This window comes from Neophocaena asiaeorientalis, unplaced genomic scaffold (genome assembly GCF_003031525.2).
Source record: "Neophocaena asiaeorientalis asiaeorientalis breed wild unplaced genomic scaffold, Neophocaena_asiaeorientalis_V1.1 scaffold254, whole genome shotgun sequence".
NCBI classification, from domain to species: Eukaryota; Metazoa; Chordata; class Mammalia; order Artiodactyla; family Phocoenidae; genus Neophocaena; species Neophocaena asiaeorientalis.
This window is the reverse complement of record NW_020174705.1, coordinates 3,012,101-3,037,387: the sequence shown is the minus strand read 5'-3', so window position 1 is coordinate 3,037,387 and position 25,287 is coordinate 3,012,101. Positions and strand designations below refer to the sequence as shown.

General features: G+C 48.2%; 4 protein-coding genes across 13 annotated transcripts in view; 2 read left to right on the top strand and 2 right to left on the bottom strand.

The window, feature by feature from the left end:
• Window positions 1-8,085, bottom strand: part of IFT38 (intraflagellar transport 38) — a 40,505-nt gene extending 32,420 nt beyond the window's left edge. For 2 of the 8 annotated variants that reach the window (XM_024759574.1, XM_024759578.1), the window contains exons 1-4: window positions 7,963-8,085; window positions 5,502-5,613; window positions 4,518-4,602; window positions 2,135-2,314 (exon numbers count right to left, since the gene is read on the bottom strand). In XM_024759574.1, the coding sequence (XP_024615342.1) occupies window positions 2,135-2,314; window positions 4,518-4,602; window positions 5,502-5,613; window positions 7,963-7,984 (399 nt within the window). In that variant the 5' untranslated portion in view covers window positions 7,985-8,085. The other 6 variants (XM_024759577.1, XM_024759579.1, XM_024759576.1 and 3 more) reach the window with 5 other exon arrangements.
• Window positions 8,086-8,423: 338 nt separating this feature from the next.
• LOC112409472 (uncharacterized protein C16orf90 homolog) lies at window positions 8,424-19,035 on the top strand. The gene is given in 2 exon segments (XM_024759622.1): window positions 8,424-8,610; window positions 18,448-19,035. Coding segments are annotated over 2 exon segments (528 nt in total). The 3' UTR covers window positions 18,789-19,035.
• LOC112409471 (uncharacterized protein C16orf90 homolog) lies at window positions 18,925-19,336 on the top strand. The gene is given in 3 exon segments (XM_083287575.1): window positions 18,925-18,960; window positions 19,117-19,265; window positions 19,267-19,336. Coding segments are annotated over 3 exon segments (255 nt in total).
• The window catches only part of NAA60 (N-alpha-acetyltransferase 60, NatF catalytic subunit), a 27,006-nt gene continuing 20,940 nt past the window's right edge, over window positions 19,222-25,287 (bottom strand). For 2 of the 3 annotated variants that reach the window (XM_024759464.1, XM_024759463.1), the window contains exons 5-7: window positions 24,947-25,181; window positions 23,418-23,771; window positions 21,243-22,604 (exon numbers count right to left, since the gene is read on the bottom strand). In XM_024759464.1, the coding sequence (XP_024615232.1) occupies window positions 23,615-23,771; window positions 24,947-25,181 (392 nt within the window). In that variant the 3' untranslated portion in view covers window positions 21,243-22,604; window positions 23,418-23,614. Of the gene's footprint in view, window positions 19,909-21,242; window positions 22,605-23,417; window positions 23,772-24,946; window positions 25,182-25,287 lie in introns of those variants that run through there. The other variant, XM_024759465.1, reaches the window with a different exon arrangement.

The window sequence follows — 25,287 nt, the reverse complement described above, 5'->3', positions numbered from 1 at the left end:
GCCTTACAAGCTCCCACAAGGCACTGCTGTGAAGATGATGATGATCTGGCCCTGGGCACAGCTTCTTTCTTAGGATCTACACGTCACACCCTCTTCCATGAATACACTAAACTTCCAAAGAGCCCAAACATTTCCCAGCTCAGCTCCCTCTCCCTCTCCCCAAAACAACGAATTCCCACCCTCTTTCATTTTCAAACCACTGACAACTCTCACTCTTCGTTCACAGCTGGCGACTTCCTTCCCATTTCCTCAGTCCTCAGGACTCCTCTCGAATAGTTGCTTCCTCACCAGCAGCGAGTTCCCAGCTTCCTCTCTGGGAGTCCTCTCATCCGCCCCACTTCTCAGCACTGAAGTTCAGCAGAGTCCAGCCGCACACCACCCCCAACCCCGGACCTCCCTTCCACGCACACTCCCCGCAAGCTCTCAGCTCTGATACCAAGATTAAAGCCATGAGCTGAGGTTTGACATCTCCACTTGGACACCTCGTGGACGTCGCAAACATAACATGTCCCAAACCAAACTCCTCATCTTTCCTGCCAGACCTGCTCCTTCCAAACTCTTCTCCACTTCAGTAGACGGCAACTTTGTACTTGCAGGAACTCACACCCAAAACTTTAGAGCCATGATATCTAATATCGTGCCCACTAGTCACATGTGGCCATTTTCAATGTTAAACCATTCAAAATTTAATAAAACTTAAAACTGAGTTCCTTGGTTATGCTGGCAACACGTGGCTAGCGACTACCGTATCGCATGGCAGAGACACAGAACACATCCACCAGCACGGAAGCGCTACCAGACAGAGCTGCTTCAGGACCTTCCTTGTGCTGTCTGCTTTCTTCCAACCTACACCCAATCCATAAGACCCACCTTCAAAATATGCTCTAACCTCTGACCACTTCCTCCCAGTGAGGATCTGGCTCCTGTGTGTGGTTTTTCAGGCCTGACCACAGGCAATCCTGGAGGCTTTACCTGGCAGGCCTCCTGGGGAAAGCTGTGCTCGAACACCAGTGCCCTGCAGTCTCTGAAGAGAGTTGCAGTCAAGGAACCAGGCCCTCTGGCCAGTCATGTTCTCATAAAGACCTGCATTCCTAGGTCTCTTTATCTGAGGCCTTGGGTCCAGGTCCTCTTCAGTGCCTCTGCTGAGGCTTCCTTATTGGGGAAGGTGGGGCAAACACCTTCTCCCACACCTCAGGGGGCATTAAAACTGCCAAAGCAGTCTTATGAAACAGGGAGTTGACACTTCCTCTGGCTTTAGTCCCTTGCTTATACCACTGCAGTTAGTGATTAAAGACACAGCTTTCATGTTTGGCTTGTTGCTTTAATCGAGTCCTCCGACGCCTGGCAGCTCACTCTCTCCCCAAGCTCAGCTGAGCACCTGACGGCCACTCTGCTCAAAGGCGCTGTCACCTCCTGCTTTCTAACAGGTCTCTGGGCTTCCACCTTTTTTCCCCCTTCAGTCCGACTCAATCCAGCAGCCAGAGTGATCCTTTTAATATGAAGTTTCAAATTATGTACTTCTTTGTTCAAAACTCAACGATTTTCCACCTCAGAGTCAAAGTCTTGACAGTGGCTTTCCAGGGACCACAGGCCTGAGGCTGCCTCCCCTCCCAGCTCTCATCACATGGTCCCCTTGTGTTTCCTCAAACACACACAGCACACCTTTCCACTGAATGGTTTGCTCCTTCCCTCCTTCAGATCTCTGCTGAAACCGTCACCCAATCCCTGAGGCTGTCCTAGCCCTCTATTTAAGACACCTCCCCCCGCACGCCAGCCCCTTCCCTGCTTTACTATCCTCCACACATGCAGCCCATCTGACCTGTTACTCCTTCTGCTTTGTGGTTTACAGTCTGGCTCCCCCAACTAAGCCGCGGGAACAGAGGATTCCTGTCCTTGTTGTTCACGCCTGTATCCCCAGTGCTTGAAGAGTGCCTGGCAGATAGCAGCAGGCTTTCAATAAAAAGTTGAATTTATTGTCCCTTCTGCTTTGATCCAAATGCTGATGAGCACAAAACTAACAAATGGCCCTCAGTCAAGGAGTAAGGAAAGAAGTGATGCTGTACTGATATAGCCCATTTCAGTGTTTGAGAAATAAACATTTCATCCCTCACTACAAGCCTTGCATTGTCCTTACCTTTGAGCTAAGGTCAAACTTGAATTTGCTGATATCTTCCTCTCCTATTTTAGAGTCCTCCATACCTTTGGTCTTCATAGCATTATAAAGGACAGAGGTGATCTTCAATAGTTCTTTCACTGCATACCCGTCTGCTTGATAAAGCTTCTTAGTATTGAGTTTTATATGTGCCTTAGTGGCCTATTTTCAGATTAAAAAAAAAAGTTTAAGACCCATTCCACGTAAAATCTAAACCAAATTCCATGTAGGTCATTTGAAAATGTCACTGCCAACAACAGGGATATAACCAAATCATTTTAAGAATCAAACTTTCAAGGTACTCATATATTGCAAGTGGGTATGTTGACTGATACAATCTTGATGGAGAACAATTTGGTAAATGACAACAAAATTAATTACAAATGCATATGTCCTTTGGCCCAGCAATTCCAATCCTAAGAACTTATGCTAGGGATATACGTATTCACAAACAAAATGATGTGTATAGGTTATTTGTTACAGCATTGCTTCTAAGAACAAAAGTTACCAACAACCTAAATGCCTACCTGTATAAATTACATAAGTTACGGTATAAACTTGCAAGCAATACTACTCAGGTGTAAGAGAGGATAAAGAAACTCTATGTGTATTTGAAAAGTTCTCCAAAATGTACTGTTATATGAAGACAAGATTCTAAACGGTGGTGTGCAGTATGCCACCATTTGTGTAAGAGGAAGGAAAAGGAATATACAGTCTATTTGCTTAATTATGCCTAAAGAAACTCTGAAAGATATTAAGAATAGTGATCACTGGGAATGGAACTGGGCTGATGGCAAACAGAATAGAAAGTCATTTTACTCTATATTGTTTCATGATTTAAAAAAATTTTTGAACCATAAAATGTATTACCTATTCAAAAATAAGTAAATAAAATTCTTTTTTAAAATCTGCATGCCATTTAATTTCCATTAGAAAAATATTATCTATATAAATTTTTGGTCCAGTTTCTTCTCCTTTAGCTCTACTAGGTTTGAATACTTAAATACTTTAATTTTACTCAAGTAAAAGCAGGATCATATATCTGACATGAAAAATAAATATTTCACATCATTAAACTAATCGGGTTTAATTAGGTGTGCTCTTTATTATTTCTCAGGAATAGTAACTCATCTTTCCTGTATGTTACTTCCCTTTACTTTTATTTATCTGAGTAACTATGTAATGCATGTCTCTTTTCCCACGTCCAGTAATACGAGTGTTATGTAAGCGTAATCTGTAATGTCAATAACTAGATTCATCATTAATCTTCAATTTATGTTCAATTCCCCTTATTATATGGTATTTCCATAATAATTTCAGATATTTCAGTCAACCTTATACTTTGCAACAAAGATTGTAAAAATTAAGATGTTAATTTTAAAACATTTTTTAAATTCCAGACTAAATAACCCTGGGCCCACTTAAAGTGATGCTGTCACAAGATGTCCTGGAACAGCTACTGCTTCAATTTCAACACAGCCTCCTTTGGGCAAAGCAGCAACCTGGTAAGCAGCTCTCACAGGAAAACTACTCTGGAAATATTGCCTGTAGATGTCATTGACAGTATGTCAGCCAGCAAAACAGTTGTTTTTATCACATTCGTGAACTCACAGCCTACTGCTTTCAGAATTTCACCCATGTTTGTAAGAACCTGTTTAGACTCTTCTGCCATCTGCCACCCCTCCTGGCACAAGCTGTCCATTTGCAGGGTCCATGCCTAGCTGTCCTGAAACGTAAATGGTCCTGCCAGCTAACACAGCCTGACTGTAGGGACCAATGGCCGCTGGGGCATGGGACTCTAAATTTCTTAACAAATAATAAATTAAAAACAAAAAACCCAGAAAACTTTGTTGGTAAAATGGCTCCACAGAAATCTGGTAATGGAGTGTGTTTAGAAATCTGGAACTTCCCTGGTGACCCAGTGGTTAAGAATCCGCCCGCCAATGCAGGGGACATGGGTTTGATCCCTGGTCCGGGAAGATCCCACATGCCACAGAGCAACTAAGCCCGTGTACCACAACTACTGAGCCTGCACCCTAGAGCCCACAAGCCACAACTACTGAGCCCGTGTGCCACAACTACTGAAGCCTGCGCGCCTAGAGCCTGTGTTCCGCAACAAGAGAAGCTACAGCGATAAGAAGCCTGCGCACTGCAACAAACAGTAGCCCCCGCTCGCCACAACTAGAGAAAGCCTGCGCAGCAACAAAGACCCAACGCAGCCAAAAATAAAAGTAATTAATTAATTTTTTAAAAAAGAGAAGGAAAAAATACTTTTAAAAAAGAAATCTGAAAGCAGCTCTAACTAGGCTTCATCTCCTTCTAATGTATTTAATTTTACAACTCCATCAAAAAACTGTGAACCAACCATGAACTGGGCAATTGCCTTAATGAAGAAAACTCGGTCTTGTTCAGTCTCAACATCAGAAGGGATGTCAGTCTGAGGTTCATACCTATTGCAGAGAGAGAGAGAGAGAGAGAGAGAGAAGACACAAGGTAATTAAGTATAAAGTTCACAAAAGAGAAGGTAAAGCAACTGAGAGGACAGTGGATCTGTAACAGGAAGCTCTCTGAGTCCCCAGCTAAGGCAGTAAGAGTAAGAAAGGCTTCAGAAGCAACACAAAATACCAAACATTCAAGAGAACAAATCTTCACCTAAAAATCGGTTTAACAAATTTCAAAAATCAAATTCGGGTCTCAGCTTACAAAATTAAATCTATCTCAGACTGTAAAGTTCCATTAAAATAATCAGAACTATTACTCTGGCTGCCTGCCCTTGACCCAGTGGAGTTCCTTTCTTCGAGTAACTGATGACACACTGGGGTCAACAGATGGCAGCCCTTGGCCTCTTCCTGAACAGCCCGCAAACTAAAAAGGGTTTTTACATTTTTCAAAGGTTATAAAAAAAATAAGGAAGAATACATGACAGAGATCTTATGTAGCTTGCAATGCCTGAAATATTGACTATCTCCTTAGTAAAAAAGTTTGCCAACCCTGAATCATATTAGATTTTTCACACAAAATGAAATCTAAATTATTTCCAAGCCAGGTACTCTGCAGAATGTGTGAGGTCCTGTCACTCCCTGATGAAGGTGAGGGGATGAAGAAGAATGCGGACCAGCACCCCTGTGTCGGCTTCCTACTGAGAAACATTCTCCTTTTACCGCTGCCTGGTACACTCCCTTCTCCCACAGCATTCTTTAAACTCAACTGATTTTTAACAGGTTACAACCAAGTCTGTCAAATTTTATTGAACTTTTCCTTTTGCTACACAAAAGCATCCTGTTTCTAGGTAGCTAATGAATAACATCTCATATACATTCTTAAGACCTCAGTAAAGTGCAGTTCTAACCTTTTCACAAGCCAGAGAAGCACTTCAGATACAAGTCCAAAATTTGGTGTGCGGAAATTTTCCATAGAAATATGTCGAGGGTATCCCAAGGCTCTCATCATCTCTGTAAAGTCTGTCCAAGGTAAAACACAATGTAGTCAGTTCCTCGTCAAACAGCAACGACTTATGAATGCAGACACTTTGCTTTCTCTTCTTACTCCCAACCTACTGACACTTTTATGGACTATTTATCAACTCTCTAAGAGGGAAAGAAAAAAAGAGATAAAAGTTAAAATACCTAATCTGCTTCCTGAAAAACATGTATTTAAATTCAATGGGAGAAGAGGAAACTGTACATTGAAATGGGGTTTAGGGATTGGCTGTGAATTTAATTTCTCTCTTGGATACCTCATTTATCTCTTGGATATCTTTCTCTTTACCACTCAAAATGAGAATTACCTGGTCATGGTTTAAATGTTAACCGTGGGTTTTTTTTGGGGGGGGGTGTGATGGTGGTAGGGTGAAGTTTTGTGTGTTATTTCTGTGTTTTTTGTGTTATTTCTGAGTTGACTTTTTTCCCCCACTGAGCATATAGGACCTTAATAACACAAATTTTAAACATTAGTTGCGTTGTATTTAGAGAAATCTTCAAGAAAATGATTGAACTATTGAGCAACATTTAGATGTATTATGAGACAGACTAAGAAACAGTAATACTAATACGTGTTGATACCAGATGCTGCAGTCACTAAGCTTTCAGCAAGACTTGGAAATAAAACATCTTTTTAGTTCCCACGATGTGCTAAGACCTGTATTCAGTGTGCTTCTGGCTAAATAATGTCTGTCTTCACTCTTCTTGAAGGTGGATATTCAAGATGTCCCAATGACATTCACAAATAAGCTACTTGGGCCTTGGAGATTAGTCTGGATTTCACAAGACAACAGAAGAGAAGGTATAAGCAGAGGAAAGAGAAGCAGAGGGCCTCTTGCTGTTTTGGGGGATATTTAAATAGAGCAATGGAAAATAAAGCAGCAGCCTTCCCATCACACAGTAAGCCCTAAACACTTCTTGCCGCTAAGTAGCAGTGCAGTTCTGTTAATTCTACAGTATTACTGTTAAAATGGAGACAATCTGAATAAGAATCTTACCATGAATTGCATAATGTACAGCATTCATTTAAGGTCAAAATGCTCAGAAACCCCCTTCTTGTACACTTTAACCAACACAACTCCATTCAACGTCCCCTAGCAGAAGGCTGGCCTCCCTCAACTATGAGGAAGGAGAAACTTGTCTCTACAACATAAGGTCACCAAGAACCTCCAACTCCCAGAGGGCACAGATTCACACAATAGTGCTAATAGGCATCAATAAAATGTGATGCCTCTTCCTATATATTTCCATTATAGAAAAAAGAGCAATTCACAACTGAAAGGAGTAATCTTTAATGGGGAAATTTCAGGCACCAGCAATTGTTAGAAAATTGGCCTTAAAGAGGCCCCTCAGATCACACCAAATCGGCAATCACCTGCTACACCTATGCAGGTGGAGCCAGTTGACTGAACTGCTTCAGATTCAGAAAATGAAAGCGTATAAAAGGCAAGAGATTCCTTCACAGTCCTACCTTTTGATCCTCGTTTCCACCCAGTTCTAGCTGTGTGACCTAAAGCAAACTACTTTACCTCTCTGCCTCAAAGTATTTCATCCAGAAACTTATACGAACCACCTTACTGTTACAGTGAGGACTAAAATAAGATATCGCATGTAAAATGTTTGGTGTGTAACAGGTGTCCCCCAAAGTAGTAGTAACTCTTTTCCCCATTCTTCCACTACCCCACCCTCCTAGCAAAGGCACTTGGATTCCCTTCTCCTCACCAGCCCCTTTAGAAAAGATGCAAGCTTTGGAGGTTAGACAACCTGATTTCACACTTCAGCGCCAGCTCTTACCACCTGTGTCCCCTGACCTGACCTCTCTCTGCCCAGTTCCTCATCTCTAAACACAGGTGCACAGTTGTTCAGAGGAGTGAATGAAACGATGAACACACATAAGACAGTAACTACCTGGCAGATCATAAAAACTCGAAAAAACGGAAGCCTCAATTATTACTCACCAGCCCCCTCCTCGGTTGTTGTTCGTTTCCCGGAGCTCTAAGCTAACCCAACTCAAAAACGGTCTCTGCGTTTTCCAATACAGTAGCGAACAGACCCATAAGTCAATTAAAATTAAATAAAATTAAAGCTTCGGTTCCTCAGCCGCACTAGCCGCATACACATACACAACCTCCCATCATCGCAAAAAGGGCTATGAGACAGGGCTGGGGCGCTCAGCCTGCGGGGCGGCGGGCCAGGGGCGCCCCCGAGCCCCAGCGGCCCGGGAGGGGGCTCCAGCGCGAGAACCTCAGCGGGGCTCAGACAGGGAACCCGTTGGGCCGGAGCCCCGAGTCTCGGGAGGACCGCAGGTCACAGGGGTCAGGGTTGCCTTACTGCGGAGGTCCCGGAAAGACATGGCGCCCTGGTCCTCAGGATCCCGGAGTCTCCGCCGCTTGCCCCTCAGCGCTCATGGGTTTCTATGGCAATGCACGGAGTCCTCTACGGCGCGCAGCCGGGGCCAAACAGGACTGGAGGCGAAACGGCCGGGCTGGGTGCGCATGCTCCATGCGCACCAGAGAAAGGGCAGCCGGCAGGGGACGTCCCGCGACGCTGAGGGAGGGGGCGCGGGGTCCCGCCCCGCCTGGTGGCCGGGCCCACTTTACACAGTTTGCAGACGTTTGGCACTGGGTGACACGTCCTAAGGACCTACTAAGTGCCTGACGCTGTGCGAGGCACCCTACGTACTACTTCTCATTTCCTCCTAAACTCCTCTAGAAAGAATGTACATAATATCACGAAGCCGGGTCTCCAGCCTGGGTCCTGTGCCCGGCACACTTCTCTCTGGCATGTGTAAAATGGCTGCCGCGCCCGCGTCCGAAACCCGCAAGAAGCGCCTGCAGCGTGAAGCAGTTGAGGCCACAGATTGCGAGTCGCAGGCAGGGGCTGACCGCGGGGCGGCGAGAGCAGGCCCGACAGCCATCTGCGCGTGCGCAGCCGTCTCGCTCTTCACAACAGGCCGGAAACTGGCCCGGGTCTTCGCGCGCCGGCGGTTGTCCTGGCAACCGTGAACTCTGGCAGCTGGAGCTGTCGTTGCTCCTGGTGGAGGGAGGGGGCGGCTCCGGGGTGAGGACCGCGCCCAACATGTGGCCAGATGAGCTGTGATCTAACTTGGGAGTCTTCTCTACTGGGCTGCCACGGTTGGGGATAGGTGACAGCAAGGGCTGGGGAGGCGAAGTGAGCTGAGCCCAGAAGGGTAGGCGAAGACGAGGGACTACACCCGCGGGACACCCTCCGCCCCTGCATTGGTTTTGGCGAAGTAACAGACACATAAAGGCACGGGACCTCAAAGAGAGTCCTGAAATAGACCCACATATACATGGTCATTAGAACAAAGATGGTAAAGCCCTTTAGTGGAGAAAGAATAATCTTTCAGCAAATGGTTTTGGAACAGTTGGAAATGCAAGTAAATGAACCTCCACCCTTGCCTAAGAGTAAAACCTAAAAACTATTGGGTTGGCCAAAAAGTTCGTTAATATCGCACATAAAAACCGGAATGAACTTTTTGGCCAACCGAATATAACTTTTCCAGAAGAAAACTTATGGGGAAAACTTTCTGACTGGGTTAAACAAGAGTTCTTAGATATACCAAAAGTATCATCCTCTTAAAAAATGTTTTTTGATAAATTGCACCTCATCAAAATTGAAAACTGCTCTTCAATACACTAAGAACATGAAAAGATAATCCAGAGTCTAGAAAAATAAATTCACAAAACACATCTGATAAAAAGCCTTCTATCCAAAATACATAACAAACTCTCAAAACTCAGTTAAAAAACCCATCCAATTAGAAAGTAGAAAAAGGAACTTCCCTGGTGGTCCAGTGGTTAAGACTCCAAGCTTCCACTGCAGGCAGTATGGGTTCCATCCCTGGTTCAGGAACTAAGATCCTGCATGCCACACGGCCCAGTCAAAAATTGTTTCAAAAAAATTAAAGACAAGAAAGTAGACAAAAAACTTAAAACAGATACTTCACAAGGGAAGATATGGCAAATGTCAACAAAAAAATTTAATCAATAGTCAATCTAAGTAATGCATAGTTTATTCGGGCCAGCCTGAGGATTATAATCAGGGAGACAGTCTTTCAGAAAGCTCTGAGGATGTTCCAAAGAGGAAAGGGGGAGGCTAGTATGTAGTGATTTTGACTAAGGGGTAGGTGCAGTCAAGCACACATCTTGGTAGAAGGTTACTGCTATTCACGAGGAGCAGATATCTTAGTTAATGGTTGTAGTGCTTTTCCAAGTATGGGAAGATGCAAGAAACTGAGTTCATAAAATTTTCTCCCGAAAATATCTGAGAGCTAGTTCTGCCAGTTTTCCCAGAGCACAAAATGCCTCATCCTGATATTGGCCCTGAATTTCTTTCAGGGTGTGTTGTAAATCAGTGACTGCAGTGACTAATGACTCAATTCTTGTAGAATTGGATGGTGAGCAACATTCTTTGTTTTACAATCTCCTCCTTTTCCATCTTAATTTCTACCAAGGTTTAGGAAGCATTTCATGACCAGTTTGTCCCATGGCTCTAGGAATGCTCATACCCAGGTCAAGCAAGGATTTCATTGATAGGCCACGCAATGTGCTATCACTGGACTGTTAACAGTAGCCAAAAGCCTCTGGACCACCTTGCCTGTCTTTCTAGTCTTTTATGCTCCAGGAAATGCTTCTCTCTTACTGCTTCTTCCCGTATCTAGAGTTACACTATTAATATCATCAATCTTGGAACTTCCCTAGTGGTCCGGTGGTTGGGACTCTGAGCTTTCACTGCCAAGGGCCTGGATTCAGTCCCTGGTCAGGGAACTCAGATCCTGCAAGCCACGCGGTGTGGCCAAAAAAAGAAAAAAATCTTCAATGTTATAGAACTGTATATTTGATCAATTGTTTCAAGTAGCCTAGTCATTTTCATCAGAGGCTCAGTCACATATTCAGTAATACAAGAAAGTATAATCTTGCAAAATAGACAGAATACAAGTAACATTGATAAGGTCCTAAGTAGGTGTTTAAGCTAAGAACTTCCATTAGGTGTGGCCCAGTATCTCCCCAGATCATCTGACCCAGTGTGTTCTGCACCAATCGCTATCTTTAAGGGAAATGTTATATTGGTATTGCATACAAAGTTCACCAAAGATATCTGCATCATGACCCCTGACAAGATTGAGAAAGGAATGTTTTCTAAGGAGTTATATAACTGGCATCAGAAGAAGAAAAACTTAGCTTTATGGTTGAGCAGGTATTTCTGCTGCTGGGGAGGTCTGGTTATGCATAATGCAGATACACAATGCACACTACAGGGGAGAGAGGAGGCCCAAATGGGCAGGAAAAAAATTATGTTTAAATCTTCTTGTCTTGCCTTAAAATATGAATTTTATTTCATTACAAATGGTAAGCAAAGGAAAAGATGCTCAAGATTATTAGTCATTAGAGAAATGCATATTAAACCACAAGATATCACTACACAATTATTAGAATAGCTAAAACAACAAAAAACCACAAAAACCCTGACAGTGCCAAGGACTTGAAAGGATGTGGAGCAAATTGGGCTTTCATACACTATTGGTGAGAATATGAAACGGTACATCCACTTTGAAAAAACAGTTGGTAGTATCTTAATAAAGTTAAACATACACAACGTACAGCTCAGCAGTCTCTCTCCCAGGTATCTGCCCAAGAGAAATAAAAACTTATGTTCACACAAAACTTATACATAAATGTTGAGAGCAGCTTTATAATTGCCCCAAACTGGAAACCACTCAAATGCCCCTCAACTTATCAATGGATAAACACATTGTGGTACATTCACACAATGGATTACCACTCAGCAATTTTAAAAAAGCAAAGAGCTAAAATACGCAAGGACAATGATGGATCTCCAATGTCTTATGCTAACTGGAAGAAGCCAGACTCAAAAGGCTTTGTACAAGGACTTGAGGACACAGTGGGAGGAGGGGAAGCTAGAACAAAGTGAGAGAGTAGCACTGACATATACACACTACCAAATGTAAAACGGATGGCTAGTGGGAAGCTGCTGCATGCCACAGCGAGATCAGCTCGATGCTTTGTGACGACCTAGAGGAGTGGGATAGGGAGGGTGGGAGGGAGGCTCAAGAGGGAAGGGATATGGCGATATATGTATACATTCACTTTGTTGTACAGCAGAAACCAACACAACGTTGTAAAGCAATTACACTCCAATAAAGATATTTAAAAAGGGCTTCCCTGGTGGTGCACTGGTTAAGAATCCGCCTGCCAATGCAGGGTACATGGTTCTAGCCCTGGTCCGGAAGATTCCACATGCCGCGGAGCACTTAAGCCCGTGCGCCACAGCTACTGAGCCTGCGCTCTAGAGCCCGCAAGCCACAACTACTGAAGCCCGCGCGCCCAGAGCCCATGCTCCGCGAGAAGAGAAGCCACCACAATGAGAAGCCACCGCAATGAGAAGCCCGCATACCGCAACGAATAGTAGCCCCCACTCGCCGCAACTAGAGAAAGCCTGCACGCAGCAACGAAGACCCAACGCAGCCAAAAATGATAAATAAAATAAATTTATTTTACAAAAAGGCTTCATACTGTACGATTCCATTTATGTGACAACCTGAATGAGATGAAAATATAGAGACATAAATCAGTGATTGCCAGGAAGAGTTGGGTGCAAAATAATTTGGGGGGTAATGAAACTGTTCTATATCTTGATTGTGGTGGTAATTACATGACAATAGCTGTTTGTCAAAACTCATAGATCTGTGCACTAAAAAGGGTTAATTTTACCACATCTAAAATTGTATCTCTTGGGAATTCCCTGGGGGTCCAGTGGTTAGGACTGGGCGCTTTCACTGCCCTGTCAAACCTGGGGCCCAGGTTCTATCCCTAGTCGGGGAACTAAGATCCCACAAGACACGTGGCATGGCGAATAGAATAGAATAAAATAAAATATTATATCACTAAGCATGACTAAAAACAAAAAAGCTTTAAAAAAAAAAACTATCCAATGGCTTCCCATCGCTGTTCAAAGAAAACTCAGCCCTCTGAGCTGCGCCTGCTGTGCCTCCTCTGCTCCCTTCCCTCCATCTCCCCTCCCTGGCTTCCTGTTGAACACGTCCACCTTCTTCCTGCTTTCTGGTCTTTGCACAAGTAGTTCGCTCTGTCCGGAGTGCTCTTCCCAAGTTCTTCAGATCTTTGTGAAGAGACCTCTTGGACCATCTGCACCAAAGCAGACCCTTCCCAGCCCCTCCCTGTCATATCACCTTCTTTTATTTTCTTCATAGTATGACCTGGAAACATCTCGCTTGTTTCTCTTCTATGTCTCTGATCTGGACATGTATGCACCGTGGAAACAGATACCTTCTCTGTCCTACTCAACTCTCTCCCCAAGTCTACAATAGTATCTGGCACTACACAGGCTCTCAGAACATACATGTTGAGACTGAATGAGTGAGTCGGAGTACAATGCCTCACCCCAAGGAAGTGAAAGGTCTTTCAGGAAAGGCCACGTCCCCTGCCCTCCTCCCATGCTCTGTGCTGGCTGTGATGCCCAGTTCAGAGCTGACACAACAGGCTGCCTGAAGTCCACCAGATCTGGTGTAAGTTAGGGCAAACTGGTGTGCACAGGGCACCTAGTGCAGCCTCTAAAGCAGTCAGCTTTGTGACCTTGGGAAGTTACTCAACCTCTGGGGGACTTAGATTCTTCAATGTCACAGTGGAGGTTGTGATGCCTGACACACACAGTGGAGGCTGTGATGGGCAGACAGCACTTGACAACCACTGTAGCTGGCAGGGCATGGAGGGAGCACCGAGCCTCCTCCCTCGGTTTTTACATTTTTTAACAGCTTTTTAACATAAGATAAAATGCACGTATTTAAAGTGTGCAATTTAATAAGCTTTGACAAGTGTATACATGCAAGAAACCATCCCAACTATCAAGACAGAGAACACATCTGCCACCTGTTTTCCTGTGTCCCACCCCTTTGTAATGTCTACCTCCTGCCACTCCCTCTACCCCAGGCAACCATTCCTCTGCTTTCTGTCACTGTACACGGGTGTATTTCTCAGGTTTTATATAAATGGGATCACACAACATATTCTCCTTTTTGTCTGGCATCTTTTACTTGGCATAATTATTTTGAGACTCATCCAGGTCGTAGCCTGTATCGGTAATTCATCCCTTTTTACTGCTGAGTTGTATATCCATTGTATGGATACACCACAGTTTATTTACACATCACCTGTTCTGGGCATTTCCAGTTTGGGGCTAGTACAAATAAAGCTGGTATGAACATTCATGTAGAAATCCTTATAAAGACACATATGCTTTCTTTTCTCTTGAATAAATACCTATGAATGACATAGAGTCATAAGGCAAGTGAGTGTTTAACTTTTTTTCTTTTTCAATAATTTTTTTTTTTTTTTTGCTGTACGCAGGGCTCTCGCCGTTGTGGCCTCTCCCATTGCGGAGCACAGGCTCCGGACGTGCAGGCTCAGCGGCCATGGCTCATGGGCCCAGCCGCTCCGCGGCATGTGGGATCCTCCTGGACCAGGGCACGAACCCGTGTCCCCTGCATCGGCAGGCGGACTCTCAACCACTGCGCCACCAGGGAAGCCCTTCGATAATTTTTTAAAAAAATAAATTAATTTTATTTATTTTTGGCTGCGTTGGGTCTTCATTGCAGCACGCGGGTTTTCTCTAGTTGCGGCGAGTAAGGGCTACTCTTTGTTGTGGTGCGCGGGCTTCTCATTGCAGTGGCTTCTCTTGTTGCGGAGGACAGGGCGTAGGCGCGTGGGCTTCAGTAGTTGTGGCTTGCGGGCTCTAGGGCGCAGGCTCAGTAGTTGTGGCACACAGGCTTAGCAGCTCCGCAGCATGTGGGATCTTCCCAGGTCAGGGCTCGAACCCGTGTCCCCTGCATTGGCAGGCAGATTCTTAACCACTGTGCCACCAGGGAAGCCCTTCAATGGACTTTTGATTTTAGAACAGTTTTAGACTTTCAAAGGAGTTTCAAAGATAGTACAGAGTTCCTGTATATTCCATCTCTCCCTCACCCCCGCCATTGTTAAACATCTTACATTAGTATGGTGCATTTGCCTGATGAACCAATACTGATACATTATTATTAACTAAAGTTCAGATTTCCTCATTTCTAACCTACTGTCCTTTTCCTGTTCTATGATTTGATTCAGGACACAGCATTACATTTAGTCATCATGTCTTCTTAGGTTTCTCTAGACTGTGATAGTTTCTCAAACTTTCCTTGTTTTTGATGACCTTGATAGTTTTAAGTGGTGCTGGTCATTTACTTATTTTTATTGTGATAAAATATACATAACATAAAATTTGCCCTTATAAGTGTACAATTCGGTAGCATTAAATACATTTGAAATGTTCAACCACCATCTCTATTTAGTTCCAAAATATTTTAATCACCCCCAGAAGAAATGTCACACCAACTAAGCAGTCTCTCCTCATTTCTCCTTCCCCATAACCCCTGGTAATCACTAACCTGCTTTCTGTCACTTTGGATTTATTCATTCTGCATATTTCGTATAAACAGAATCATAAAATATGTGGCATTCTGCATCTGGCTTCTACCACTGAGCATTATGTTTCTGAGGTTCATCCATGTTGCCCTGTGTATCAGTACTTCATTATTTTTACAGCTGAATAATATTTCCCTGTATGGACAGACTACAATTTGTTTATCCATCCATTAGCTGATGGACTTCTGGGTTGTTTCTATTCTTTGGTTACTATAAATAATGCTGTTATAAATATTTGTGTACAAGTATTTATTTAAATACCTGTTTTCAACTCTTTTTTTTTTTTTGCGGTACGCGGGCCTCTCACTGTTGTGGCCTCTCCCGTTGCGGACCACAGGCTCCAGACACGCAGGCTCAGCAGCCATGGCTCACGGGCCTAGCCGCTCCACGGCATGTGGGATCTTCCTGGACCGGGGCATGAACCCGCGTACCCTGCATCGGCAGGCAGACTCTCAACCACTGCGCCACCAGGGAAGCCCTGTTTTCAACTCTTTTGGGTATACACCTAGGAGTGAAATTGCTAGGTCATATGGTAGTTCTATGTTTAACTTGTTGAGGAACTGCCAAGCTGTTCTCCCTAGTGGCTGCACCATTTTCCATTCCCACCAGCAGTATAAGCAGGTTTCAATTTCTCTACATCCTCATTAACACTCATCTTCTGGGGGGTTGTTTGTTTGGTTGGTTGGTTTTTTAAATTATAGCCAGCCTCATGTGTGAGAAGTAGTGTCTCACTGTGGTTTACTTTTTATAATTTTTAAAAATATTTATTTTTGGCTGCATTGGGTCTTCGTTGCTACACACAGGCTTTCTCTAGTTGTGGCGAGTGGGAGCTGCTCTTTGTTGTAGTGCATGGGCCCCTCATTACAGTGGCTTATCTTTGTCATGCAGCACAGGCTCTAGGCGGGTGGGTCTCAGTAGTTGTGGCACTTGGGCTCAGCAGTTGTGGTTCGCGGGCTCCAGAGTGCAGGCTCAGTAGTTGTGGCGCACAGGCCTAGTTGCTCCACGGCATGTGGGATCCTCCTGGACGAGGGCTTGAACCTGTGTCCCCTGCATTGGCAGGCAGATTCTTAACCACTGCGCCACCAGGGAAGTCCCTCACTGTGGGTTAAATTTGCATTTCTCTAATGACTAAATATGTTGAACATGTTTTCATGTGCTTGTTGACTCTTTGTATATCTTCTCTGGGGAAATATCTATTCAAGTTCTTCACCCATTTTTAAATTGGGTTGTTTGTCTTTTTGTTGTTGACTTGTAAGAGCTCTTTATGTGTTCTAGATACTACACTCTAATCAGATATATGATTTGCAAATGTTTTCTCTCATTCTGTAGGCTGTCTTTTCACTTCTTGACACTGTAAAGTTTTCAACTTTTATGAAGTCCAATTTACCTATTTTTTCTTTTGTTGCTTGTGCTTTTGTTGTCATATCTAAGAATCCATTACCAAATCCATGGTGATGAGGATTTCTTCAAAGAGTTTTCTTTGAGTTAATTTTTGTATATGGTGTGAGGTAGGGGTCCAGCTTCATTCTTCATTTGTATCTTTTGAACATCTAGTTGTCCCAGCACCATTTGTTGAAGAGACTATTATTTTCCCTATGGAATAGTCTTGGCGATCTGTTGAAAATAAATTGTCCAGAGATGTATGAAATTATTCTGGGCTCTCTATTCTATTCCATTAGTCTGGATGTCTAGCCTTATACCAGTTCCACAGTTATGGTTACTGTAGCATTGTATGCAATAAGTTTTGAAATCAGAAATCTTGAGTTTCAAACTTTTTAAGATTGTTTTTGGCTTTTGGGCTCCCTTGTAATTCCACATGAATTTTAGGATCAGTTTTCCTGTTTCTGCCTACAAGGCCATTGAGATTTTGATAAGAATTGCATTGAATCTATAGATCACTTTGGGAAGGACTGTTGTCTTAACAATATTAAGTCTTCAAACCATGAACAGGATCTTTTTCCATTTATTTAAGTTTTTTTTCCCAGCAATGTTTTCTAGTTTTCAGTGTTGTCTTGTACCTCCATGGTTAATTTTATTCCTGTTTTATTTTTTTTGCTCTTTGCTACTGTATAGAAATACAGTTAATTTTGCGTGTTGATCTTGTATCCTGAGACTTTGCTGAATCTTATTAGCTCCAATAGTTTTATTAGCTCAAATAGTTTTTTTTAGTGTGAATTAATTTTTTTCTCTGTATAAGATCATGTCATCTGTGAATAGAGAGAATTGAAGGTTTAACTTTTTAAGAAACTGTTTCCCAAATTGGGGTACCATTTTACATTCCCCCAGCAACATACGAGTTCCAGTTCCTCCAAATCCTTCCTTACTCTTGGTGTGATCCCACAGTACCACATCATCTACTTATGGGAAAATAGACAGAAAAATTAAGGGACCTATCCAGTCACCCAATACCACCTTCTCAGCATGCTCAAAGCACTGACCCAGATCTCACCAAGTCTGCATCCCTAAACCTTCATTTTCCATCCATGGATTAGGAAACTGATATCCCAAGCAGTTACCCCTGGGAGTGACTCCTCAGCCTGCAAGAGCTGAATGTTTGGCAGGCCTGTCCCAAGCCAGAGGGACCAGGGACCTCCCCTAAGGTTCTTCCCCCTTCCCTTGTCCTCCTCCCACCCTGCCCCTGCCCTTGAGCATCATCCTCTCCCAAACTCAGGGATCTGGGAAACCTGTAAGTCTTCCCTGTGACATCACAGAGCTGGTTGCCAAGGGAGACCTGCAGATCCATCCCCTAGGCAGGGGAGAGCACAGCCCTGCTGCACAGGAGACCCGGCTGCCCCTCCCCCACCTGGCTGGCCCTCCATGGAAGCCTTGGTCTGTGCGTTCTCTCAGCTGCACATAAGAGGAGGTGCCAGGCTGTGGGGAGGAGTGGCAGGAGAGAGGCCCTCCTGTCCTGACCTGGGCCCAAAGCCACCAGGGTGGCCTCAGGGACATGCAAGCTTGGGAGAGGGGAATGGCCACCAGTCCAGGCCATGTGACCCTGGGCACCAGAATGCTCTCTCTAGGGTAGGGGGCAAAAAGGGGTGGCAGAAAGAGCCTGCAGTCCTGAAAGAGATCTTGGTGCCAAGACTCAGGCTTCTCAGCCCTCCCTGTTGGTTGGGAGGGAGAAGGAGTGCTTTGTTGGGTGAGGGAGGTGGGAGACAGGGGGCGGAGCCCATCTGACAGACAGGTAAGCTGAGGCTCCGCAGGCCAGGGGTGGAGCCCATCACATAAGCATGTGACTACACTGTCCCCTCACAGCCGCTGTGGCCCACCAGCCACCAATCTCCTGCTCTCCCCTCCACAGATGCAGTGAGCTGGGCCTGAGGACGCACCAGTCACCCCAACATGCCACCCAATATCTATGTGGGGGGGCTGGGGGCCCAGCAGCAGCAGTGCCCCAGTGCCCAGGGAAGCAAGCCCAAGAACTTGCACCACCTCTGGGGCCTGGCTCTCTACCTGCCAGGCCACATGCATTCTGCCGGCCAGTGTGAAAGCCATTGGCTGAGCCAGCTCATGGCTGGGGGCTGCCTCCCACAACCCGAGGGCACAGTCTTGCCCCTGGACTTACCACAGGGGGCTCTGGGACCAGGTAACAGTCACCACTCAGCCCTTCTGGAAGCTCGACAGCCTGGGAAATACAGGTGAGCACCTGTCCAGGTGATGCAGGGCTGAGGACAGGAGGGGAAGACCCCGGGCAGGGTTGGGCTGGGCACTCAGATGGACCCAGGTGGCCCCTCTCCACTCCCAATCCTCCTGGGTACCTGTCCCAGCTCTACATTTGATGAGGGACCTTGGCCTGCTCTCCCCCGCTGGCCAGGTCTGTTTCCCCATTTGTAAAATGAGGGGTTCGTGTTAGAGAAGGGTCCTTTCAGTTTGAAACGTGTTTCCCTCTTCCTCCTCCCCTCCCAGGTTTTAAGGAGAACTGCCCCCTCCCCTCTGGTTTTGAAGGATGCCAGGTTCACGGGGGTCATAGGATGGGCTGGCAGCCTCCCCCAGGTCCCTCCAAGTGACTCCTCTACCCCCGCTTTCCTCAGCTTCCAGTTCCAGCATGGACCCAGCCAAGGGTGCCCCCTCCCAGCCCGGTGCCCCTGAAGGCTTGGGGCTCAGGCCTAAGAGATCCTGGGTGGGCCTCAGAGGAATCCACATGTCCCTTGAGCAAGAGAACTCACTCTGGGGCTCTGGAGAGGCCATAGGGATCCAAGTGCCAGGGCTGGTTCTCCCAGCTCAGGACAGGAGGGGAAAGGATGGCCCAGGAGGAGGACACAGGTCCAGGCAGAAGGGCTCAGCCCCCACCAGTAGCATCCCCACACCGAGATGCCTGGGCAGCTGCCCAGCACCAGAGCCTAGGCCAGCCTTGGGAAAACTCGAGGGTGGAAGGATGAGGAGGTCCTGCGGGAGGGACAGAAAGAAGCCTGGGCGTACCCTTGCAGCCTGCTCCAACTCAAGTCAGCCACTTGTACCTGGGAGGCTGGGCGGAGTGGAGAGTTGGGCTCCCAAGAGGCCGGGGAGCCTACAGGTCTAATCTCAATAAAAGCCAAGGCCTGCACCTTCTGCCCCTGGGTCTGTCTGTCATCAGGCCAATTCAGCCACAGAAATGGTCCCTCGGCACCTGTGTTCTGAGAGCAGAGTTCCATGTCGATCCTGGGGGAATCCGAGGTGCTCCCACCCTTAGTTGAGGAGGGAGCCGTCCTCCTCTGGGCGGGACTCTGGGCAGGCTTCCTGGGTGGGCAGGGTCTCAGCAGGCCTAAGAGCAGGGCTTGGTGTTCTGGGTGGAGAGGGCAGAGGACAGAGAAAGTTAGGCCAAGTTTAGGGAGGGTGTCGGGAGGAGAGCAACCTGGGCAGAGACATTGGCCCTGACCCCATGCCGCCCCTCATTGAGGCCTTGGTTGAGTTCACCCTCCCTGGGGACCCCTGGCTGCCCTGACCCTCCAGGCAGAATGAGCACAGCCCTTCTCCCAGCTGGGCTAGACTCCAGGCAACCAGGCATGGGCTCCTCTGTATCAGGAGGTCTTAACCTCAGCCCTGTTGACATTTGGGGCTATGCCATTCTTTGTTTCGGGGGCTGTTCTGTGAGTTGCAGGATGTTTAGCAGCGCCCTGGCCTCCACTCACTAGATTCCAGTAGTGCCCTCCGCCCAGTGTGGTAACGAAAAACATCTCTGGAGAGTCTGAGGTCCCCTGGGGGGCAGAATCTCTTGGGATGAGACCCCCTGCTCTACATCACTGGGCCTCAGCCTGTGGGGACAGATGGGAGAACCTGGGTTTGCCTCAGTGACCCTCACCATTTGGCTGATTTCCTGTCCTGGCAGCCTGGGTCAGGCAAGGGCTGACCTACCCCTCTCACAGGCTTCTGTCAGACCACACATGATAGTGTCAAGGACATTCTGGACACCAGGACAGCTGGGCTCCTTCCAGACATGGGGAAAGCTCCCACAGGCCCCTGCCCTTCCCCTGTACCCTGGTACAGCAGATTCTGGAAACCTTGGTCCCTGGGTGCTTTTCAGGTTGTTGTACGTGTGCATGCAGCCCTGGGTGGTGGCAGCTCCTAGTCCGGGCCACCAGCCTCAGGCCCTGTCCCATAGGGAGGGCCATCAGGGGGAGGCCCAGCCCTCAGGGAGCAGTGCACCCACGCTTTGGAGGGGTCCACACCTGGGCTGGGGTCTCAAGCCCACCGTTCACAGCTGTGTGGCTCTTGAGCTACTCCCAGCCCCTCAACCAGTCATTTGTCTAAGAGGGTGACAGGCACGACCTCCTGCCCCCAGGGTGGCCAGAGGCTCCAAGAAGTTGGTAGAAGGACCTGATCCCCCTCTTGGCCCAGCCAGGGGCTGGGACCTGCTGCCCCCCACCCCCTCCCGCCTAAGGCTCCTGTGGTGGGGTGCCCTGGGCAGGGCCCCTGCCTGACCACTGCACTTTCACCAGCTCTAGAACCTCTTCCAGGGCTGTATTCCTTGGCAGGGCAAGGTACAATTATGATCATAAAAAACAATCGCCCTTTGAGCTGGAAGGCGTCCTTGGGACTTGCCAGGGGACAAGCAGCTCCTGGGCCACCCTCAGCCACGGGGCGGGTCCACAGGCGCAGGGCCTGCAAAGACAGGATGTGACCAATTAAAGTCTATTTATTTGTTTGTAGTAAGACAAAACACTATAATCTGTTCAACACTGGGCTGGACACTTCAGTGATAAGGAGGTGGGGGAGGGAGGGGCAGGGCAAAGCCTCTGAGCTCAATTACGAATGTACAAAGTAGAACCTTCTGGAAGACTCTTCCCTTACCCTGAGGGGCAGAAATAAAAATCACATGATCATCGTTGATTCAGATTAGAGAGGACACCCAGCTGGGCCTCAGCATGAAACCAACGTCAGCATGGAGGTGGGGAGTGGGGGGAGATGGAGTGCCTTTCCTGCCCAGGATCCACCGGTGAGGCCGCAGGAGCCCCGGGCCAGGAAGTTCTGAGGGAGGGAAGGACACGGTCACGGAGCCCCCACCTGGGGTTTCCTGTCTCCTGCTCTTGTCCGGCGTGAGACTCTGCCCCATCCCCTCTGCTCTGGAGGGGCAGGCCAGGCAGCAAGAAGCTCTAGGGGCCCTGGCAGAAGGGGTGCCAGAAGCACGTGCCGTCCACGCGCACACTTCCAGGCACTGTCTCTGCCCCAGAGGTGAAGGGACCACAAGGCACGTACTGTCCCCAGCCCCAAAGGCCGGGTCTCACTTGGTCATTGCGGTGCTCAGCTTTGTCCTGTCTGCACCTGGCCAGGCCTCAGAGCTGCTGCTCATGGGGCTGGGGGGTTGTGGGGAGAGGACCCCCAGGCCCTCAGTGGTGCCTGTCCTCAGCCCGGCTCCCTGCAGCAGCTCAGCTGAATGGCACATCCACCATCTGACAGGTGGTTCCAATCGCTCGGGACAGAATGAAGCAGCCCATGGGAAGAGGCTGTGGGAGGACTCAGCCTCCTAGTGGGGAATGTGGGCACCTGTCTCGTTATCCGCCCGCACATGTGGGGAGCAAAGCCACAGAGCTCAGTGTGTGGGTGAGAAGCCTCCCCAGCTGTGCCCAGCAAGGGTCAGCCCTGGGTGGAGAGACCGGAGCTGCTCCCCGCCCCTCCGGGCTTCTGGGTGCTGGTTCTGGACCAGGGGCTGGCCTTCCCGTTATTTTGACCCCTCATTGTTCAGAGGCTCCTGTGTCTTTAGGGTCAAGTCTGTCCGTAACACTTGGGTTCCTCCCTCCCAGAAGTTTATTCCGACTTTGCAGGAAGGAGCTGGAAGGATCACACAGCGGAGGGGAAGAGGCCGGTGAGGGGCGTGGGGAAGGAAGCCCTTTCCCATGCCCTTGCTCCCAGGGCAGCAGAAGAAACAGACCACAGTGAACGCTGCCACCCCTAGGTGCCCGTGGGGCTGGAGCACATGCGGGGGCCCGGCCAGGGCTCAGCAGAAGTGAAGGCTTCCAGATTGGGAAGGAGGGCTGGAGGAGCCTGTGGGATACACAAGAGGGGAGCAGGGGTGAAGGCTTCAGCAGAAACGCTCTGCTTCCCTCCCCTCCCCAGGGGCCCGGCCTAGGAGCCCAAAGCTGGGTCCCTGGCGCTCCTGAAGTGTAAGCCCTCCTCCAGGTCCAGAGTCCCTTCCAGTGACCACTGGCTCGCCTCGGTCCCAGCACAAACCACAGTACCGACGGGGGTGCCAGCCCAGGAGGCCACGGAGCCCTGCCGCCTGGGCTTGGCCCACATCACAATCCGCTCTGGGCCGTGTCCATGCACAAGGGGTAGACCTTGGAGTCCCCATGGCGCCATTCCCTGAGGTCTGGGAGACCAGCTCCCCACGGTGCTCAGAAGCAGCTGTGTCTAAGCAGAGCTCTCATCTAGGTGCCCACCACAGGGCAAGGCCGCTGCTGTTAAAGCTGCCATCTACAGTGAAGCACCACCAGGGACATGGCGGCACTGATAACCCCTGGGAAGGGGAAGCTGAGTGTCTGGGGACAGGAGTAGAAGGGGCTTGATCTTTTAGTAACTTTTCAATTTTTGAACCATTTGAATGCATTAAAAAGTAGTTCAGTAGTTCAGGTAGTTCAGGCCAAGCTCTGGCCAGGTCAAGAGCTCTGCTTTCCCTCCTGAAGTTTCTGAGAGACGTTCGGGAACTATCTTGGCCCCTGGCCATGCTTCCCAGCACCCTGAGCAGCAGATGCCCATCCAGGGCCTCCTGTTTTCATTGCTGAAAGCACCGCCTCCATTTCCCCAACCATCAGCCCACTGGGCTCTGCTCCCCTTTCTGCACCCCCTGCTCTGGTGTACCTGGGGGAGACCGGGCACGCCCCTTGACTCTCTTCTCCCGAGCCCACGTAGCACCGGGCCTGCAGGTGGGGCAGGCCGACGGGCCCAGCAGGTGCCCACCGGCTCCTCTGCAGAGGACAGCAGAAGTCAGATGGCTGGGAAGGTGGTTTCCACAGGGTGCCAAGGGGTGGGGCCTGGCAGAGACTGCCTGGCTGGCGTCACATGGTCCGGCTGTACTCGATGCCGCCCTTGGTGGAGATGCTTGACCATGGCAGGAAGCTGCAGAGCAGGCTGTGGGCCTGGCGGTAGATCCTGTGTGGGATGGAACAGGGGCTCAGGTTTGCTAGCGCAGAGCCCAGGTGCTGGATGTAGTCCGTGCAGCTCTGTTAAGGAAGATTCCGACTCGCCTGCCCAACTGCCCCAGGGTGGCACTGTCAGCACGGTGACCATGGGGGCCGCATGCAGACAGCACGCCACTCTTGCAGGAGGCCAAGAGCCTGCTCAGCCTCTGCAGGGCTGGAAAGCCTCATCAGATGGAGGGGGCTCTGCTGCACAAAATAATGCGGGGCAGAGCCTGGGTACAAGGGACCTTCTGGGTGAGGCCCCAGGCACCTGGACACCCAGACTAAGGCTGGACAGGACTGGGTGCTGGGGGAGGGATCTGGAAGAGCAAGTGTTCCTAGTTCTCCCCTACGCTCAGTCCTCAGACTGGCAGGGCCCTGTCCCTGTGATGAGGAGGGGTCAGCAGTCCTGACCCCGTGGACACCCATAGAGACCCATCTTCACAGGAACTAGGCCTGCAGGCTTTTGGGCCGTCCTTGTCTTTCTTGTTTATTTCCCTGTGAAATGGATAAATCCTGGACTCATTAATTTAACTTCTCTCTCTCACATACACACAGTATTTTGGGGTTCACACCCTATGACTATCAGGAAGTCTCCTGGCCTCCACCGAACATGTCAAGGCCAGAGAGAGTTAAAGAGGAGGGAGCAGGGCAGGGACACACCTCTGGGTCACGCACCCAGCAAAGAAGGTTTGAACCCAAATGTTCAAAAACAGCAAACAAACAAAAAAAACAACAAAAAAGAAACAAAAAACAAAACAAAACAAACAAAACAAACAAACAAAAAAAAACAGCAAACAGTTCGTTTCACCTCACTTGCTTGGCTTCTCCCCCACCAGCACACAGCCCCATGAGAGCCGGGGCTTCTGGCTGTTTCGTTCACTGTTGTATCCCCCACGCACCTGGGGGAACAGGAGGCTCTCATTCGATACTTGATGGATGGATGGATCTTAGGCCAGGAGGCTGAACACCCTCCCCTCACACCAGTCTAACGTCCAGTGAGCGCCGAGTGCCAGAGCTGGCCTGCTTTCCCAACGTCCACACCCAGGCTGTCATTTCCCAAGATGTACCAGCCAGACCTGCCCACAACAATATCTGGTCCCATGAGCTTGGCCTTGTGGATGCCATGTGAAGGCAACCACAGCTCCAGCTGGCACACGGGCCCTGCTAAGAAGCCACAATACCTCACCCCTGAAAGAGAAAGGATATAGGATGGTCCAGGGAGGGTGGCCACCGTTGATGTAGAGGACATAGGTGAAGCCATCTTTGAGGACCCCTCGGATGGAATAGTAATAGGGGAGATAGTGATGCTGCTTGAAGTCTCTGTTTTCGTAGAAGTTTATAGCCGTATTGTTGGTAGTGAGGACGTGCAGGTAGATGGCTTTGCAGTGGTCCTGGGCGGTGGTTGATATGTGATCTTTTAAACTCTCAAGTAATAGGGAACCTGCGGAGGAAGAGGCGCAGGGCAAGTGGGAAGGAAGTGTGAGGCAGACAAGAAAGTCATCTTTGCAGAGGTCTCTACAGATCTCTCTGCTTTTGGACCGAAGACC